A 21693-nucleotide genomic window follows, 5' to 3' on the forward strand; every position below is an offset into this window, starting at 1 on the left:
AAAACCCTGCAAAGATTCAAGGGCAAGTTCAAAGCATAAAATTTTGGATTACACAATGGAATAAGGTGCTGCATGAGATTCTCCCACAAATTCGCAAAAGATTCAAGATTTTCCTATGCCCACCAATAAGAAACAAACTCAAAACTTTATGGGATTATTTGGATAGTGGCAAGATCCCATACCACATCTAGGACAAACTTTGAAATGCTTATATAAAATTACTAGGAAAAAATATGAATTTGATTGGGGACTTGAGCAGAGTAAAGCTTTTGAAGAAGCAAAGGTTACTATACAATTGGCCTTAAATTTGTGGCCTATGCGAAGTAGCCAGGTGGAATTACAAGCAGCTGTACAGGATCAATATGCAAACTGGAGTTTATGGCAAAAGAACAAAGCTGAAATGTACCCTCAGGATTTTGGTCTAAGACACTCCCTTCACCTGGAATTCAATCTACCCCTTTTGAAAAGCAGTTATTAGCCGCTTAACTGACTTTGGGCCAATAGGTAATATTAAAACCTGGAATCCTGATTACAACCTGGGTAATGAGTACCCCACCTTCACACAGAATTGGACACGCACAAGAGGCTAGCATAATTAAATGGAAATGGTATATTCAAAATAGATCTAAAACAGGCAAAAGAAGAGTTTCTGCTTTACATGAATCTACAGCAAACATAGATAGTGAGGGAAATGATACAAACCCATGTACTAGGGCAGACTTTGGAAACTACTGGGAACAGTGGAAGTAGTCAATATGCTGAACTTACGGCAGTACATCAAACTATCAAAACAGAACAAGGAGGACACTGTCTTATATTCACTGATTCATGGGCGGTAGTTAATGGGTTAACTACCTGAATGCCCACGTGGAAAAATCAAAATTGGGAAAATCATGACAAACAGGTCTGTGGCAACGAATTATGGGAAGATATATGGGACATGTCTTTGGTTACTAATTTGTCAGACTTTCATGTAAATGCTCACGTCCTTCACCACACCAGAACGTCAGTGCAATGCACAAGCTGACTGATTAGTAAAGACTTCTACTTAACATACTGTTACAACTCTGACACCAAATGATGATCCACTACTAGCAAAATAGGTCCATCAGTCAGCCATTTAGGGGTCCAGACCACACACCAGGGGGCACAAGAGAAAGGTATTAGTATCTCATTCATCATTAAAACAAGTAGCAGAGGAATATTATATATGTCAATTGGAAAAGGAATGAACTGCTCCTAGAGTAGGAACTGGATAGGGAGAGGAAAAGTATCAGCCCAAATTTGGCAAATAGATTATATTGGACCCTTACCCCAAGATACAGGATGCCAATTTATAGGTATTTGTGTTGACACCTATTCAGGTGTACTAGTGGCTTGTCCTTATAAGAATATAAGAACATGACTGGGAGGAAAAAGAGGGAAGAAATATATAACCAAATAAAAGCAGGAGAGAGGAACTAATCAACAAAAACTCTGAAGTGAAAGGGGATGACAATAAAACAAGAATGGGAATCAGGAGTAAAGGCAGGAGAACCAGTAAGAACAGGGTCATCTTAAAAAAAGACTGAAGTACAGTAACTGAAGGAATATAAAGCAGAAGAAGGGGGAAAAAACCATAACTTGAAAATAAATTTTAGACATAGATGGAAGAAAACACAAATCTAACTTTCATAACTTTAAACAAGAAAGGATTAAACAACTCAATATAACAAAAAGGAGTGACAGATTGGATAAAAAAACAAAAACTTTACAATGTGTTGTGTTTTTTAAAAAGAAACACATTTAAAAAACAAAAACAAAATAAAACCAAGGTGATAGAAAAAAATTAACTGAGCATCAAATGAATTCAAAAAAGGAGTTTCTGCATCATGCTATCAGGTAAAGCAAAAACAAATATTCAAAAAATAAAAAATGATAAACAAGGAAACCATATCAAGCTGAAAGGAATCATGAAAGACAAATCAATATCAATAATAAATGTATACACTCTCAATGCCTTGGTATATAAATTTATAAAGGAAACATCCAATCGCATGTCAAATTCAGTGATCATTCTTTTTCTTTTTTATTGATCAAAGTACTTAGACACATAATTTCTTGTCTCAAAACTGCTTTGGCTATATCTCAAAATTTTATGGCTATTTCACTGTTATAAATTTTTTTGATAGAACTCCTACTGTTTCTCTGGCTTGTTCTTTGATCCATAATTTCTTTTAATTCCAATATTAAATTCTTTTATCAAAGGCTATTTTACTGAATATAGCTTTTGCTGCATTGTTATGCTGTAAAGGATATGTTTAATATGTCTATTTTTCTATATGTTTGAGGTTTTTATATCGTAGTACATGGGCAATTTTTATAAAGACACGAGATATAACTTTAAGATATGCTTGCTCCTTTCCGTTCCCATCCAGTAATTGCCAAAAATCTATCCTAACTTTTCTAAAAATTATATCTTAGGTTTTTAAACTTCAGTCTTGTTTATCCTTTAGTTATATCTGACTAGCTCTGCAAGAACACTGAGTTTAAACTTTTACAGTTTTACTATTACTTCCTGAAAATCATTTCATGTTAGGACTACTCTGTTCCCTCCTAACAAGCCTCCCTGAAACAATCTGATCTCACTACAGCAAAGGTTTAATGTCATCCCATCCCTCCTTCTCCAGTGGTTTCCATGCTACCTCCAGGATCATATGTAAATTCCTCTGTTAAATAAAGCTTTCATAACCTGTCCCACTCCCTGGCTTTTCAGTCTCCCTAGGCTTTATTCTACTCAATCCACAAACCACCCACACTTACTTGCACTTTCCTTGAACATGACCCTACATTTTCCATCTCTGTCCTAGCATTTGTTGTTCCCTTTGTCTTTAGTGATCTCCCTCTTCAGAACAGCCTCAAACTTCCCCAGCTTCTTTCAAGACTCAGCACAAACATCACCTTCATCAGGAAGCTTTTTCTGGCACCAGCCTATACACACCTGAAGATGCTGCATCATACTGTTAAAATTAACTTCCTTCTACTCTGTATACATCTTACATGTTTTTCTCCATTACAGTGGGAGTTTCTTAAAGGTAGGCAATATTTCTGCCTTTCTTTATATCCCCAGCACTTGCAAAGTTTTTGGTACATAGCAAGCACCTGAATGACTGAAAAAGACTTCTTCAAATGCTGTTTATAGCAATGAGACAAGAAACAAGAAATTTAGGGAATAAACATACCTAAAGCACAAATAAAATTAGAACTTTTGAAGATGATTTAACAGTTTTCTTAAAGAATTCTAAAGATCAACTAAATATTAACCAAAAAAAAAAAGTTAAAGTAAAGCATGTGATTATAAGATAATACTCAAAAAATCATTAGCCTTCTTGTATATTGCCAACACAACACAGGAGGTATAAAAAGAAAAATAAATCCCTGTTATTCTAGTTACAGAAAATATAAAATTTCTGAGAATAAATCAATGATGACACACAACAAAGAATTATGTCAATACTTTTAGAAAGCACTACATAAAAATAAACACATATTTAAATAAGTGAAAAATGAATTGCTTATGGTTGGGTCATACCAATATGAGAAAAACTGCAATACTACCTAAATTGATTTATAAGTCAGTGCTATAATAATCATACTACAAAAGAATTACTTTATAAAACTAAAAAAAAAAAATAACAAGATTCAACTAGAGGAACAAAAGGTTAAGAATCTTAAGTAATTTTTAAAATAAGAATGAAGAAGGTCTACTGATAACATCTGAAATTATAGTACCAAGTAGTATATATAAATATGCTTTGCTCCATTACATTAATTTGCCATATAAAATAGTTTTAATTTTGTGTGTGTTTGTTTTAGGGGAAGGGGCATGGGACAAATGGAAGCATGAACAAGAGAGGGGAGAGACTTATGGGGGATGATTCAAGCGATAGTGATACCAAAATATAGAGGAAAAAAACACTTAATGAAACACTTTTTTATAGAGAAGGGAGCAAAAGGAAGTTCAAAAAAGGGCACAGAATGCAGGGCAGTGTTTGAACCAGTGATGGATTGAATATTTCCTTTAAAAATAATGAGCTGCATATCATAGTTTCACATTCAGTTGTCAAAAACAATCCTACAATTCTCTTTTCTATATTTTATATATGCAGAAATGTCCATGTTTGTTGTTGTTTCATTTCATAATAATTAAAAATATTAAAAAGATGTGCAAGGACTGATTTTGATAGACTTAGCCCTTCTCAGCAATGCAAGCACCTAAAACTTTTCCAAAGGACACATGATGGAAAATGCCATCCACATCCAGAGAAAGAAATATGGAGTTGGATTGCAAGGTGAAGCAGACTCTTTTCCCTTTTGTTTTGTTTTCTTTCTCATGGTTTCTCCCATTCATTGTACTTCTTCTATGCAAATACAACTAATATGAAAATGTGCTTAATAGGAATATATGTGTAGAGCTCATATTAGATTGCATGGCGTCTTGGGGAGGGAAGGAAGAGGAAGGAGGAGAAAGGTTAAAACTTATATAAGTGAATGTTGAAAATTGAAAATAAATAATTTAAATAAACACATTTAAAAGAAAAGAGAAGCAGTTATGCCAGACTAATCTTTTTTCCTTTTAGACAGGTTACTAATTAGTAAATATAAAGAATCCTGTAGATATAGTTTACCATGATTTTGGCAATACATTTAATAAAATATCTCATGTAGTTCATATGGAGAAGACGAAAAGATGTGGACTAGATGATAACATAATTAGATGGCTTCAGAACTAGCTGGATGGCTAAACTCAAACAGTCTTTAATGCAGGCCTGCACAATCTGCCACCTACCAAAGGATTTTGCGGGCTGCCCAAAATCCTTTGGTGGACCGCAGGTTGTGGAGGAAAATCCTTTGGGGGGCCAGCTTTCATGGTGTGGTCTCAATTCAGTAGGAGGTCTCCACGTGGGTGGCCCAGGAGGCTGAGGTTCGCCCTGTGCTGTTTATTATTATTTTTTAATGACTTGGATAAAAGCATAGGTGTCATATTCTTTATATTTGCAGATGACACAAAGCTGGGAAGGATAGCCAATATACTGAATGACAGAATTAGATCTTCACAGCCTAGACAGTGCATTCAATCTAAAAAAATATAATTTAGGAAAAAGTATTAAGTCTTATTCCTGGGTTCAAAAAGTAAATTTCACAAATGTAGGATGGGGAGACATCATTATCAATAAATAATAATGATAACTAATATTTATATAGTGCCTAGTATGTGCCCAGTACTGTGTGAAAGCACTTTCCAAATAATACCTCATTTGATCTTCACAACAATCAGGTGCTATTACTATCCTCATTTTACAGATCAGGAAACTGAGGCCAACAGAATGAAGACGTGTCCATCACATAGCTAGCAAGTATCTTAGGCTGGATATGAACTCAGGTCTTTCTGATTCCAGGCCCATCCATCTATTCACTGTACCATCTAACTGCCCTGGTTAGAGAGCAATTAATCTGAAAAAGACCCTGTATCTTAAAACATACAGAATCTTAAAAGACTGTAGGCTTAACATGGATCAGCAGCACAACGTGGCAATCAAATGGCCAGGAAAAACTTGCTACCAAAGGTAAGATCTAAGCAGAGTCAAAGGCACTAAGAGTCTGAGATGAGGAAGGAGAGGGGGATGGGAGAATGAAAAGAGATCCAGTGCAAAGGTACAGAAATGACAAATGCAGTGCCATGTGCAAGGAACTGAAAGCTTTCCAGTGTGACTGGATTATCAAGTAGGTGGAAAGGCATGAAATGGAGAAATATTTAAAAGGCAGGAAGGGGCCAAGTTATAGAGAACCTTCAAGGCCACACAGAAGTTGATATTTGATCCTTGAGGTCATAAGGAACAAGTGGGGCTAACTAAGAAGGGGCGGGGCCTGATGAGATGCATGTTTCAGATAAATCATTTTGGGAGCTGAGTAAAAGATGACACTAAGTGGGTTTGGAGAAAAAGGTAATGACATTTTGGGTATGGTGAGTTTGAGATATCTATCTAGTTCAAGGTTTCCCAGAGGCAGCAGGTAACAAATGCGTGTAGCTTGGGGGAAAGACTAGGATCTGGGAATCATCTTTGGAAATCTTAACTTACTAAAAAATATAACTGCATGAGGATTTTGTTTTCTGATAGAATTAAGACAAGCAGAAAAAAGTAAAGGGCGGTAGGAAGGATTTGATACAGATTTCAACAGAAACTGGCACTGACTTAAGAGTAAAGATTTTAACAAGATTAAGTATAGAGAATTCACTGACTATCTTTGAAGAATCTCTCTGTATTTTTAACTAAAATCTCTGTAGCCACTACTGCAGTCTCTATTTTTGGTCTGCCTTTTCTAGAAGCAATACCAAAAGCCAGGACCAAACCGCATACAGCACTCAGAAGAAGCCACAGAGGTTTACATAAGCAAAATAAATTTCCATAAGTTAGAATATCACAATAGTAAAATTTCTCATATTAAGATCTCATATTTATTGGGGGGGATTAAACTTGCAAAGAAATTACTGTCCTAGAGCACCAAAAACCCGAAAAGAAAAAACAATCTCCTAAAATTTCTAAATTATTCCAAAGGAGTTTACAAAACTGACAAGACCTATTTTCTGACACTACTAACAAAAATGCCTCTTACCTTTTCTCTGATTACAACTGGTTTTAGAAGCCCAACTCAGTCGGAGACTCTGGTAATTAGTGTCTTCATCACAAACAAGTGTTCTAGTCAAACAAAAATCGATAACTGTACCAAAAAAAAGGGCATAAAAATCACAAACACCATGTCAAAAAGAAACACTTCCACAACATAAGCCTACTAAGGTATGCAAAATTATCAAAGAAAATTATTGAAAACATTTAGCACTTAGAAATAAAACATAAACAGAAGGTGTTTCAGGTAAGTTTGAGTTAGATGACCTGAGGCTCTTTCCTAATCTGAGATTCTATAAATTCATAATTTGTTCGCTGTTGTTTTTTTGTCTTTTTCTTCCTAAAGGCATCACACTCCTTTAGGAGAAGAAATATTATAATATCCCTGGTGCCAAAGCACATAGTAAGCATATACTATTTATTTGTTGAACTGAAATGACTTACTAATAAGAATATCAATAGTATCTGATAACCCACAACACACTTTTAATGGAAAGCAGTCCCATCCAAAAGCTAGCTATTTAAGTACTGAAAGAACATCATAATAAGATGTCATCTAAAAAGTAGTCCAAGGTTCAAACTGTGCAAATAACTTCATAATAAAGTTCTTCTTAGAGGTATAATGTTTATGTTTGATATACTTACTTGGGCAAACAACATCAAATTATTTTGACTTACAATGTTAAAAATGAGAAGGTATATCAACCTGGGGAATATTAAAAATGATTCAAGAGCTGAGTTAGCTATAAGTATGTGATGCTCCTAGTTTATAGTATCTACTCCAATCATGTTCAAATGTTTTTGGGAAAAAAATTCTATTCACTAATTTGGAAATATGACAGGATATTCTTTTTTAAAACTACTATCAAGTAGACAAGCTAGAAACAAAAATTTACTCCTCTGAACCATATTAATCCTTTCACCTGATAGTTTCCCAAACAGGGAAGGAAATATATGAATTGATAAGATGAAATATTACCCAATTTGCCCTTTAACTGCTAATGAAAATTGTCCTGTGTATGATCTCAAGTCTATTTGTTTCAGTTTCCTTTTCCCTATCTCAGGCTTCTCTCTGCTCCATTTTCTTCTCCTGACTAAACATCCAGGCTCCATCCCCCAACCACAAAGGCTTGAATGTATTTCTACCTAATGCTTTCAACCATCCTCAGTGACAGAGGACAGCAATCCATAGGGTCTAATGGAGAAGATGAAAGAATGAGATTTGTTCTCTAGTCTTCAAGGCACAGCTCAATAATGGTGGGAACTTGATCTAAATCATTCACAGGCCTTTCCCCCAATTTCACAAAAGTCATCCAATATCAGTCACTTCAGTTAACAAGTAACTTCAAGTGGGAGATAGGGAAGTAGTTATTTATGCAAAGAAAAAGAGGAAACTATGAGGAGAAATTTTGTTTAATTTTTGCTTCCAATAAAGTATGCTGGCATAGGGAAAAGGGGAGAGGAAAAAGAAAATACAGCAAGATAAATACTTGCAAATGTTTTAACTTCATAAGAAAAACAGATATATCACCTACCATATTTGACATCTGGGACTGTGACAGAGCTCTCTGCTATATTTGTAGATAAAATAATCTAATGAGAAGAAAATATCATATAATGTAAATACTCAATGAATAACAGGTAGAAAGGAATCTCCTCAGTGAGAAAATTATAAAATTCCTCAAATGGTATTTCCAAGGCATAAATTATTTTGAATGAGCAATTGTAAAAACGTAGGTGGCTAAGCCAAGTAAGTTTTTACAAGGTGCCACGATGAAAAAGCAACAATAGCTCATGAAGCACTTGTGTCATAATAATTTTGTGAGAAAGGACTGTTGTTATTGTTCATTACAGATAAAAAAACCACAAGCTTGGGGGAAATTATGTGATCTCTCCATGGTCACACAACTAGTTTCCAAACTGTTATTCAAGGCTCCATTTTTATCAACCTACTATGTCTTCCCCTGAGTGATTTACCAGGTAGGATTTCAAATTCAGCTCCATTCAGTTTGTTCATTCAATCATCATTTATGCAATATATACTATACAATATCAGGTAGTAAAGCTAAGGAAGACCTTGTCCAAAAGGACCCAAATTCAAGACTCATTTCTGATATATATTGGATGTGTGACCCTAGACAAATCACTTAATGTTTAAGTAATCTAGTTTCAGGCCAGAGGTATATGTTAAACATGCACCTGCAACACACCAGAGTGCAGCCCCAAACGGATTAAAATGTAACTCTGAAATATTTAACAAAATATGTAAAATACAATAAAATGTAGATAATGTTAATATGTGATTTTTTAGAAAGTCAGTAAGTATCTACAGGAATTCTTATGTACAAGCTAGTGGCCCCATTTCTATTTCAGTTTGACATCATAACTCTAGGTAATTCTCTAAGCCTATAAGTTGCAGATAGATACAAATCTGAATTAGCAGAAGGAATGTTCTCACCATGGAGCCCCCTAAATGGATGAAAATCACAAGTCTGGACAAAAAAATATATCATCCACATACACTACACCAGACACCATGAGGGGTATAAATTTAAGTTAAGATATGCTTAAAAGAGAAGACTAGCAGGACAGGGGGAAGGGGAAGGATATATGTTTATAAACACCCATCCATGTATATGTATATATATATATATGCTCATAGCATATATATATATATGCTCATAGCATATATATATATATATATATATATATATATATATATATGCTCATAGCATATATATATATATAATGTCTCATGCTATTCTTTTTTTTTTTTCAAATTCAACATGGCAAAAATATCTTTATTAAATGTTAATTATCCTTTATTCCAAATCCACTTCTAATTTCCTTATCTCTGTCAAGGGTACCACCATCCTAGTAATTCAAGTTTACAGCCTGAGCATCATCTTTGATTCTTTAATTTCCCTCAATCCTTATCCAGTGGGTTGCCAAATCTTTTGTTTTTAATTTTTTTTTAATGTTTAACAATCACTGCCATACAATTGCGATTTTATTCCCCCCCACCTACCCCCCACTACCCCCCTCCCTCCCCACGACTGCATAAAATTCTGTATAGGTTCTACATATACTTTCCTATTGAGTATATTTTCACTATAGTCATGCTATGTAGTCAGACTAAAATAAATGAAAGAAATCATATAATAAATCAAAACATGATACACAAAAACTTACACATACACAAACATGATCTGCGACATTTTGCGAATGACTTCCATATTTCTTTCTCTGAGTGTGAAAGGCATTTTGCCTTGAGAACCACCTTTGGGATTTTTTTTTTTTAAGAAGTTCTTGCGTTATTACGAAATTCCAAGTCTACCAGAAAAAACTCTCGCACACTGTGGTTGTTGCTGTGCACAAAGTTCTCCTGGTTCTGCTCCTTTCACTCAGCATCAGGTAATATAAGTCCTTCCAGGCCTCTCTGAAGTCTTCTTGTTCATCATTTCTTATGGCACAATAGTACTCCATTACATTCATATACCATAATTTATTCAGCCATTTCCCAATTAATGGACATCCCCTTGACTTCCAGTTTTTGGCAACTACAAAAAGTGCTGCTATAAATATTTTTGTACATGTGGGACCCTTTCCCATTTTTATGATCTCTTGGGGATACAGTCCTAGTAGCGATATTGCTGGGTCAAAGGGTATGCACAATTTTGTAGCCCTTTGGGCATAGTTCCAAATTGCTCTCCAGAATGGTTGGATGTGCTCGCAGCTCCACCAACAATGAATTAGTGTTCCAACTCTCCCACATCCTCTCCAGCATTTATCATTTTCTTGCTCTGTCATGTTTGCCAATCTTATAGGTCTGATGTGGTACCTCAGAGTTGTTTTGATTTGCATCTCTCTAATCAATAGTGATTTAGAGCATTTTTTCATATGATTATAGATATCTTTAATTTCTTCTTCCGAAAATTGCCTGTTCATATCCGTTGACCATTTATCAATTGGGGAATGACTTGTATAATTATACATTTGAGTCAGTTCTCTATATATTCTAGAAATGAGGCCTTTATCCCCGAGCTTAGCTGTAAAAATTCTTTCCCAATTTACTACATCCCTCTGGATTTTGGTTGCATTGGGTTTGGTTGTGCAAAAACTTCTCAGTTTAGTGTAATCAAAGTTATCCATTTTGCATCTCATAATGCTTTCTATCTCTCCTTTAGTAAAAAATTCTTCCCTTCTCCATAGATCTGATAAATACACTATTCCTTGCTTCTCCAGTTTATTCATGGTATCAGTCTTTATATCTAAATCATGTACCCATTTGGACTTTATTCTTGTGTACGGTGTCAGGTATGGGTCTATGCCTAATTTCCGCCACACTGTTATCCAGTTTTCCCAGCAATTTTTGTCAAACGATGAGTTCTTATCCCAGAAGCTGGGGTCCTTGGGTTTATCAAACAGAAGGTTGCTATATTCCTTGCCTACTGCGTCTTGAGTGCCAAGTCTGTTCTACTTGTCTACCTCTCTGTTTCTTAGCCAATACCAAGTGGTTTTGATAATTGCTGCTTTATAGTACAGTTTGAGGTCTGGTAGCGCTAGGCCACCTTCCCAAGCATTTCTTTTCATTAGTCCCTTTGATATTCTGGACCTTTTGTTTTTCCAAATGAATTTTGATGTTATTTTATCCAGCTCTAGAAAATAATTGTCTGATAGTTTAATTGGTATGGCACTAAATAAGTATATTAATTTGGGTAGAATTGTCATTTTTATTATATTAGCACGGCTTACCCATGAGCAACTAATGTTTTTCCACTTACTTAAATCTGACTTTATTTGTGCAAAAAGTGTCTTGTAATTGTGTTCATATAATCCCTGGGTTTGTTTTGGCAGGTAAACTCCTAAGTATTTTATACTGTCTACCCTAGCTTTAAATGGGATTTCTCTTTCTATCTCTTGCTGTTGGACTTTGTTGCTAATATATAGGAATGCAGAAGATTTGTGTGGGTTTATTTTGTACCCTGCAACTTTGCCAAAGTTGTTTATTATTTCAAGTAGTTTTTTACTTGAATCTCTGGGATTCTCTAAGTAGATCATCATATCATCTGCAAAGAGTGATAACTTAGTTTCTTCTTTGGCTATTCTTATTCCTTCAACATCTTTATCTTGTCTAATTGCTACAGCTAACATTTCTAGTACCATATTAAATAATAGTGGTGATAACGGACATCCTTATTTCACCCCTGATCTTATTGGGAATGCATCTAGCTTATCCCCATTGCATATAATGTTTGCTGTAGGTTTTAGATAGATACTGCTTATTATTTTATGGAAAGTTCCCTTTATTCCTATGTTCTCCAGTGTTTTTAGTAGGAATGGATGTTGTATTATGTCAAAAGCTTTTTCTGCATCTATTGAGATAATCATGTGGTTTTTGTTGGCTTTGTTGTTGATGTGATCGATGATGCTAATAGTTTTCCTAATATTGAACCAGCCCTGTAATCCTGGTATGAATCCTACCTGATCATAATGTATTAATCTCGTGATAAGATGCTGTATTCGTTTTGCTAAAATCTTATTTAAAATTTTTGCATCTATATTCATTAGGGAAATTGGTCTATAATTTTCTTTCTCTGTTTTGTCTCTTCCTGGTTTGGGTATCAAAACCATATTTGTATCATACAAAGAATATGGGAGGACCCCTTCTTCCCCAATTTTCAAAAATAGTCTATGTAGTATTGGAATTAACTGTTCTTTAAATGTTTGATAGAATTCACTTGTGAATCCATCTGGCCCCGGAGATTTTTTCCTAGGGAGTTCATTGATGGCTTGTTCAATTTCTTTTTCTGAGATGGGGTTGTTTAAGTATTCAACTTCCTCTTCTGTTAATCTGGGCAATTTGTATTTTTTAAAATATTCATCCATCTCATTTAGATTATCGAATTTGTGGGCATAAAGTTGGGCAAAGTAGTTTCTAATTATTGCTTTAATTTCCTCCTCATTGGAGGTGAGTTCACCCCTTTCATTTTTAATATAAGTAATTTGATTTTCTTCTTTCTTTTTCTTAATCAGATTGGCCAAAGGTTTATCAATTTTATTAGTTTTTTCATAAAACCAACTATTGGTTTTATTTATTAATTCAATAGTTTTCTTAATTTCAATTTTATTAATCTCTCCTTTGGTTTTCAGTATTTCTAATTTGGTATTTACTTGGGGATTTTCAATTTGTTCTTTTTCTAGCTTTTTCAACTGCAAGCCCAAGTCATTGATCTGCTCTCTCTCTATTTTATTTATGTAAGCATTCAAAGATATAAAACTTCCCCTAATAACTGCTTTTGCAGCATCCCATAAGATTTGGTATGTTGTCTCACTATTGTCATTCTCTTGAATGAAATTGTTGATTGTTTCTACGATTTCTTCTTTAACCCAACCCTTCTTTAGAATTAGATTATTTAGTTTCCAATTGATTTTTGGTTTCTCTTTCCATGGCCTTTTATTACATGTAATTTTTAATGCACTATGATCTGAGAAGGATGCATTGATTATCTCTACCTTTCTGCACTGGATTGTGAGATTTTTATGTCCTAGTCCATGGTCAATATTTGTAAATGTTCCATGTACCGCTGAGAAAAAGGTGTATTCCTTTCTATTCCCATTTAATTTTCTCCAAAGATCTATCATATCTACCTTATCCAGAGTTTTATTTACCTCCTTAACCTCTTTCTTGTTTATTTTGAGGTTAGATTTATCGAGTTCAGAGAGGGGGAGGTTGAGGTCCCCCACTAGTATAGTTTTGCTGTCAATTTCTTCCTTCAACTCCCCCAACCTCTCCTCTAAGAATTTGGATGCTATACCACTTGGAGCATACATGTTTAGTAATGATATTGCTTCATTGTCTATGGTGCCTTTTAGCAGGATATAGTTTCCATCCTTATCCCTTTTGATTAGATCTATTTCTGCTTTTGCTTTGTCTGAGATTAGGATTGCTACTCCTGCCTTTCTTACATGAGCTGAGGCACAATATATTCTGCTCCATCCTTTGACCTTTATCCTATGTGTATCCCCCCGTTTCAAATGTGTTTCTTGTAAGCAGCATATTGTTGGATTATGGCTTTTAATCCATTCTGCTATCCGTCTCCATTTTATGGGAGAGTTCATTCCATTCACATTCACAGTTATGATTACAATCTTTGTATTTCCCTCCATGCTCTTTCCCACCATTTGTGCTTTTAGCTCTCCCGTCTCCCTTCCCCTCCTCAATAGTGTTCACTTTTCTCCCCCTCCTCCTGCAGCCTTCCCCTCCTTCTTTTAGCCCCCCCTCCCTTTTACTCCCCTTTACTCTTATTGTTTCTTCCCTCCCTTTTAGCCTCCCTCCCCTTTCTTCCCCCTTCCCCTCCTACTACCTTATAGAGCTAGTTAGGATTATCTACTTAAGATTATTGTTCCCTCCTTTAAACAAATCAGATGAGAGTACCTCTCAAACAATGCTCATCTCCCTCCCCTCCTTCCCTCTACTATAGTTTTGTACTTCTTCCTGTGACGTAATTTGCCATTTTCTGCTTCCTCCTTTTCACACCTCCTATTACAATCCCTTCTCATACTTATATCATATTTTTGACATGACATCATTTACTTTATATCCGTTCCCTCTATGTATATCCCTTTTACCATAATGGCTACACAGTTCTCAAGATTAACAGGTATCATCTTCCCTTATAGGGAGGTAAACAGTTTGCCCTAATTGAGTAGCAAGTTTTTGTTTTTGTTTTTTCCCCCCTGTTTACCTTTTTATGATTCTCTGGAGACCTGCATTTGAAGATCAAATTGTCTATTGAGTTCTGGTGTTTTGGTCAGGAAGCTCTGGAATTCCCTTATTTCGTTGAATGACTTTCTCCTTGCCTGAAATGTTATGCTGAACTTTGCTGGGTAGTTGATCCTTGGTTGAAGTCCCAACTCCTTTGCCTTATGGAATATTGGGTTCCAATTCTTTCGATCTTTTAATGTAGAAGCTGCAAGGTCCTGTGTGATCCTGACTGCATGTCCTTGATATTTGAATTGTTTCTTTCTGGCTGCTTGTAGTATTTTCTCCTTCACTTGATAGCTCTGGAATTTGGCAATGATATTTCTTGGGGTTTTGAGTTTGGGATCCCTTTCGGGAGGGGAACGGTGGATTCTTTCGATGACTATTTTGCCCTCTGAGTCTAGTACTTCTGGGGAGTTTTCCTTGATGATTTCCTGGAAGATATTGTCCAGACTCTTTTCTTCATCATGGGTTTCTGGCAGGCCAGTAATTCTTAAATTTTCTCTCCTGGATCTATTTTCCAGATCAGTTGTTTTTCCAATTAAATATTTTACATTTTCTTCTATCTTTTCATTCTTTAGATTTTGTTTGACTGATTCTTGTTGCCTCATTGAGTCATTAGTTTCTACTTGCCCAATTCTAATCTTAATCGTATTGTTTTCTTCAGTTAACTTTTGCATCTCCTTTTCCATCTGAACAATTTTTCCCTTTAAAGAGCTAGTTTCTCCATTTAATTTTTGTACTTCTTTTTCCATTTGACCAATTTTCCCAGTTAGGTTTTGTGTTTCCTTTTCCATTTGATCAATTTTCCCAATTAGGTTTTGGGTTTCCTTTTCCGTTTGATTAACTCTTCCTTTTAGGGAATTATTTTCTCCATTTAATTTTTGAACTTCCTTTTCCATTTGTTCAATTTTCCTTTTCAAAGTGATGTTCTCATCAGTGAATTCTTTTTTTATAATTTTAAAATCATTGGCCGGTTTTTCTTCTATTCCCTTCTTCAGCTGTTCCAGGTAATCTAGTTGTGCTTGCGAGAAATTCATAGTCCCTTCTGAAGTTTCAGATGGAAGTACAGTCTCAGCTCTGACCTCTTTGGTGTTTGTGTTTTGGTCCTTATCCCCATAGAAAGATTCTATGGTTTTTTCACTTTTCGTCTGCTTTTTCCGATTCATGATGTTGGCTGAGTGTTGTAGCTTCTGGTTCTTTCAGTCAGAAGGTACAGAACTATGTGTTGAGCTGATGTGTGAAGAAGCTAAAAGCAAGTTTTTGTTTTTTGTTTCCCAGATCAACCCTGGGGTTAGCTTGTTAAGTGTGTGGGAGGGGTGGTCTGGTCACAGGAGATCTCCTCAGCTGACCTGAGGCAAAGGCAAGGTCAGGGGATGGTGATCCCAGCTTCCCTATTGTCTTCCCTTTTACCTTGGAGGGCTGAGGCACGCCTAGATGCTAATGTGTGTTCCCACCCCTCCTGGGGCTCGTCTCCCGGAGCTGAGGCTTGCCTGGGTCTCAGTGCGAATTTTCTCTGCCCTGGGTCCTCTGTCCTTCCGGATTGCCTCCGCCACAGTAGGAAGAATCCCCCTTTGCTATTTTCCTAGCCTCTGGTGTTATGAGACTATTTGTCCCCTTCTGCTGTTCCCGCTGATCCAGGATTTTTCTGGGGAAATATTTTATGGTTCTTTCACGGTCATCAGGGGGGAGGAGAGAGCATTTACTAATCACTCCGCCATCCTGGCTCCCGGAAGTTCAAGTAGGTGACTTACCGAAGTTTAGTCTTCAGGCTGAAGGTTTCAAGGACTGCTGCACTGATATCTGGCACTCAGCGGCTCTCACCAGCTCGGTTTGGCTGGTCTCCTGCTCCGCTGGTTTCGCCCGCCACTCTCGGGCTTCTCAGGTCCCTTCCGCTCTGCTGCGCTGACCGCACTGCGCTGGGGCTCACCCCCGTGGAACAGATCCTTCCCGCGGACCTTCCAGTCTAACCTGGGCTCCGAATCCGTCAAAGTCTGTCACCCACTGGATTCTGCACCTCCAAAGTTTGATCAGATTCTCCTTTCAGAGGTATCCAGAGGAATTTGTCCAGGAGCTTAGGTGAGTCGTTGCTTTCACTCCGCCATCTTGGCTCCCCATCTCTCATGCTATTCTTGTGGAAGGATGGAAAGCTGCAGTGAAGACTACAGGACAATCAAATGGGCTCAAATTTTGATGAACAGAATTGATAGAATAATTTAACTCAAAGACAAGTCATTAACAGTTGAGTGTAAACTTAAAAAAAAGTAGTCTTCAGTATAATTCCTGAGGGTATTATACCTGCCTCTATGCTGTTAAACATTTGTATCCATCACTTTGATAAAGGCACAGAAAATACCTTCATCAAATTTAGATGACAGAGTCTGCATCTAAAGAGGCCTTTACAAGCTAAAACACTGAGCTGAATGAGTTAAGAAGAAATTTAATAAGATAAACACAAAGTCCTATAAGTGGGTTCAAAAATTCACAAGTACAAGTTTGAAGAAGCACAATTAGACATTGCATGTGAACTGCAAGCTTAATCAAAGCTGATAGTGTGATATCAAAATTTAAAAAAGTTAAATATTGTGCTACATTAAGGGAAACACATAAGTATGAGGAGTTTGGAAAGATCTGTGTAAAATGATACAGAGCAAAGAAAGCTTAGCCAAGAGAATAACTTTTTAAATATCCAGAATAATGTAAAGGAAAACAAAATATCAAAATTATTATCACTACAACAACCAATCTTGATACCAAAGAAATGATGGTGGAACATACTTTCTTCCTCCCAACAGGGAAAGTCTGGACAATTACTGATGCAGAAGAGGCATTCATTGTCAGAAATGGCCCTAGTGCTGATTGATTTTCCTTAATTGACCAACCTAATTAGTTTAAAGGAAGAGTCCCTTGGAGATGATAATGAATAAAGAAGGGCATCAACAAAAACGTTTTCTGAGAGGGAGGAAGATGAGACAGAAAAAACAGGTGTCAGTCCCAACCACGCTCTGCCTTGGTTAGAACAAAAGTCAGATGTTGTGAGTCTATGTACCAAGGACAGATGAGCTGGAAAACATCAAAAGAGCAACCTGGATGGTAAATGACACGAAGTCCACTGTATAAAGACTGAAAGAATAAACTGGAGGTGTTCAGCCAAAGAAGGATAAACCCAGATAAAATTAAGTAGGAATAAGATAGCCATCGTTTTCATGAAAAAGAAATTAGACTTGTTTTGCTTAGCTACAGAAGAAAAAGCAATGATGCAAGTTTCCAAGAGGCATTTGAAATTAGGTTTGAAGTAAGGAAAACACTCAATTATTAAATTTAGCCAAAAGTGAAATGGGATGCTCTGAAAGAAAGCAAGTGCTCTAGAGGACTTTTTTTGGATATGCACTGCAAGGTCACTTAAAACTCTGAAACTAGTTTTTATGAGATGGAAGTCACCAAAATGAATGCTGAAAAGATGCCTATTTGGGACAGACAAGGACATCAAAGTGATTAGTGAGATAAAGCTAGTAACAGTAAAGTAGACCAAAAGAAAATTAATTTTATAGACAGGGTTCTTAATTTTTTTGTGCCATGGACCTCTCTGATAGACACTATACTGAAGCCTATGGATTTTTTCTCAGAATAGTACTTCTAAATGTGTAAAAATAAAATACATAGGAATACAAAGGAAACTAAATATAGTTATCAAATATTCAAAGAGTTCCTGGATCCCAGGTTGATAACTCTAGGTTTACTGCCTTAAATATCATAAGAAATTTATGATTGTGGTAGTTCAGAAGAACTTCTCTGGCATTTCAGGCCTAGTCCTTCCTACAGCAGTCTGAGCCAGTTCTAGAAGCATCTCCTCTCTGTGCCTTTTCTGGATTCAACTGTACCTGGAACTTTCCATTTCCCATGTAATCCTACTTCACTGTTGGCTCTCTGACCATGATATCAAAGGTGGGAAACCAGATGCATCTGAGTAAGACCTCACCATGGCACTAGTAGGCATCAGTGAACTACAGATGGCACCCAAGAGAATAACAAGAGCCTCACTTATTAGTCTGAGGTGTCAGGTCTGAAGGGAGGTGCTCTCAGAATCAGCAAGACCTCTCCTCTTCCTACCATAGCCTGGACATTATATCTCATGCAATACCCCCTTACAGACTAAGCAGCAAATCCATCAGTTCCCCAGATGCATCTCTTCCCTTGTCCTATCCCATAGGCCCTTGGGCATCTCACGTTATGAGTTAAAATAAACCTACCATAAGAGTCTTTTGCTTTAGCCCTCCTGACTCATCTGTCTCTTCCATGAAAACTTTAAAGCTTCCCTAAATTAGATGAAACAAAGTGGGACAATACTTTATCCAGTAGACAGTGGGGAACTACTGAAAAACAGAGCAATAATGATCAAAGTAGTGTTTTATGAAGATCGCATAGGCAGAAAATCAAAGAATAAACTAGCAGCAGGAATCAGTTAGGACATTACTACAAAAGATCAGCCCAGAGGTAACGTGGGCCTGGAGTAATTATGGCAACAGGAAAGAGGGAGAAGAGAATACAGATATGAAGGACCTCACTAGTGGAAGAATCGACAATATTTAATAGATGCAAGAATTTAAGCAAATAACAATGAAAAAGTACAGGCATACTAGACCAGCCACACAGCTGTTTGGACAATTAGCTTTTAAACAGAGAAAACTATTTTCTTTTTGGTGAGCAAGAGGTTTGGACTCCCAGTGATTTACAATCCTGAGAGTTACCTGGGGCACTAAGAAGTTAGCTGACTAGCACCCTGGGTCACATAGCCAGTAAGACAAAGACAAGATGAAGCTGCTCAACAGCACCAGCCCTCTATTCATTCAGCCATGCTATCTCATCACAAAATCATAATTTAGGAAATAAGGCAAAAGAGTAATTACTTTCAGTAAGTGCAGTGACGGGGGAGAGGAGGAAATAAGGAGACTGGACTAGTGATTTCAGCAGTAAGCCGGCTCAGCTGAAGAACTTCCTCCAGAAAGCATCTTCTTTACAACTTATATTCTCAAAGAGACACCTGGGGGCACTGAAAAGTTAAGTAACTTATTATATCCTATTCCTCATTATTCCATTTGGGGTTTTCTTGTCACCAATGCTGGAATGGCTAGGCATTTCCTTCTCTAGCTCATTTTGCAAATGAGTCAAACAGGGTTAAGTGATTTATCCAGGGTCACACAGCTAACTCTCTGAGGCTACATTTGAACTCAAATCTTCTACTCTATCCACTATCCAACCTAGCTGCCCCCGAAATCTGCCTAGGGTATTAAACATAAAGTGTTAGGAAAGGAAGACATGAGTTGCTTAGACACGTGTAACTACAGTATCTATCTTTTCCAATTTTCTCACCTTTCTGTACCCAGGGACTGGAGTTAAAAACACATTGTTTTGTTCTTCCAAAGTCACGCTGGAATGGAGAGGATAAACCTGCAGTCTAATAAACAGAATACTGACATAAAATGTCAATGATATCTCACAGTTATATATCATTTCAAGACTGAAAAAAACCTTTTTTTTGTAACTCTGTAAAGTATTGGGTATTGTGAATGTTAAAATCCTTATTTCTGTAAGGAAATCAAAACTCAAGAAAAATTAATGGCTTTCCCAAGGTTACAGAGCTATTAAGCATCAAATGGAACTTAAACCAAGGGTTTTCTGACTCGCATTCATGTTCTTTTTAAACATATTTAACTGTAAATAAATTTACATAAGATATTTTAGAACACAATCAGTTGCTCTCTTTTGATTATGTTTATTTAGAGATGGCTGTGAGATTTATTATATGCAGGAGTAATTCAACTTTTAAAAACTTAGTCAGTTTTTTATGTTTTTAACTACCTTTTGTGAACCATGTTTGTAAGGAGTTCATGCATGTAGTTTATCTCACCTAAACCTGGGGAAAGAAAAAAAGTCAGGCTTAAAATATGGTTGTTAATTTGTCAAAAACCAACTTTAAAATCAAGATAGTGATTTTTCAGGTAAGTTGTATCCATTTTTGCTTCTATTTTCTCTGCAATATTCTACTTCTCATTTAAAAGGTCTATTGGATAGGTCAAAATGTCACTTAGTAGTTATAAACTGAAGTTCTCTTTAAAGTCAACCTTAAAGTGTATCTTCCCAACAAGTTTGAAGACTAAGGCTTTTGAGATTCAAATTTTTAATCCTATAATTTTTTTTTACTAATACTTTGCAAAACAAGGATGTAAATTTCTACTCGCTACCAAGTACACTTCAGCTTCCCCAAGACACATACACATAACAACAAAGAGAATCAACAGATCCAATGACAAAATGAGGACAGAACACTTTTCCTAGCATCTGAATTTGCCTATATCTTACTTATTTGCCATTTTATTTTATGATCATTATTATAATATATTATATTATAAATTATGAAATGCACAATACTGGAAATTTCTGCAACCAGTATTTCCAAATGTTTTTCTTTTGAGATTCCTCCCCCCCCAATCCAAGGCAATCATTTGAAAGAAAGGCTTTATATTGCCTTTCTCTCCTCAAAGACAATCATTTTGAGAGTGGGAGCAAACTCAAGTTCCCTTTTCAAATGTAAAATTCAAAGTTACTTTTTCTTTTTGCTCTGAAGCAATTACTTGAGGAGGGGAAGATACTCAGAAACTAAATAAAGAACTGGCACACTGCTTGTACTTCTCCCTCCAAACAAGAGCCAAAAAGAGAGGCTTGTTAGCAAGATAAAATGTATACCTACATTAGCCTAATTTTTATAAAAGGTACTGCTCATACACCTGCTAACATATTCATTTAAAATTTTTTTCCTTTGATTGATGGTTATTCTTTTCTTTATTTTTCCATACCTGTTGAATAATATAAGAATAAATATCTGGTCTTAAAGAACACCCTACCATCCCTGCAATGAGTTCTCTGTGTGTGGCCTGTACTTTACTTCCCTGATGTGGTTGCAGAGTTTCCATAAAGTCATCCATTTAATACAGCATTTAATGCTAAATAACAGGGGAGAAGAAAAAGTGTGTCATCTCTTTTCTAGTCCTCAAATACAAATTCATGTGTCATTTATTAAATTTCATTTCTCTACACCTTCTGATTTCTTTTTAGGTTCAGAGAAACTATTAACCTAAAATTTTGAAATAGAATAAATCTAAATGCATTGAGTTGTGACGCTATCTGGTGATTTTTTCCTCAAACAGTACATATAGGAATTCAAATGTTAGTAGGATGAAAGAATGTCACATTTCAGATCCATTT

At 36.1% G+C, this 21693-nt stretch overlaps 1 protein-coding gene across 1 annotated transcript in view; it reads right to left on the reverse strand.

The window, feature by feature from the left end:
- TDRD9 (tudor domain containing 9) overlaps nucleotides 1–21693 on the reverse strand; it is a 201520-nt gene that overhangs the window by 83616 nt on the left and 96211 nt on the right. Inside the window, exons 10-13 of the mRNA XM_072630074.1 lie at nucleotides 20290–20344; nucleotides 19801–19885; nucleotides 8201–8258; nucleotides 6655–6759 (exon numbers count right to left, since the gene is read on the reverse strand). Coding sequence (XP_072486175.1) covers nucleotides 6655–6759; nucleotides 8201–8258; nucleotides 19801–19885; nucleotides 20290–20344 — 303 coding nt within the window. The remainder of the gene's footprint in view (nucleotides 1–6654; nucleotides 6760–8200; nucleotides 8259–19800; nucleotides 19886–20289; nucleotides 20345–21693) is intronic.

This window comes from Notamacropus eugenii, chromosome 1 (genome assembly GCF_028372415.1).
Source record: "Notamacropus eugenii isolate mMacEug1 chromosome 1, mMacEug1.pri_v2, whole genome shotgun sequence".
NCBI lineage: Eukaryota > Metazoa > Chordata > Mammalia > Diprotodontia > Macropodidae > Notamacropus > Notamacropus eugenii.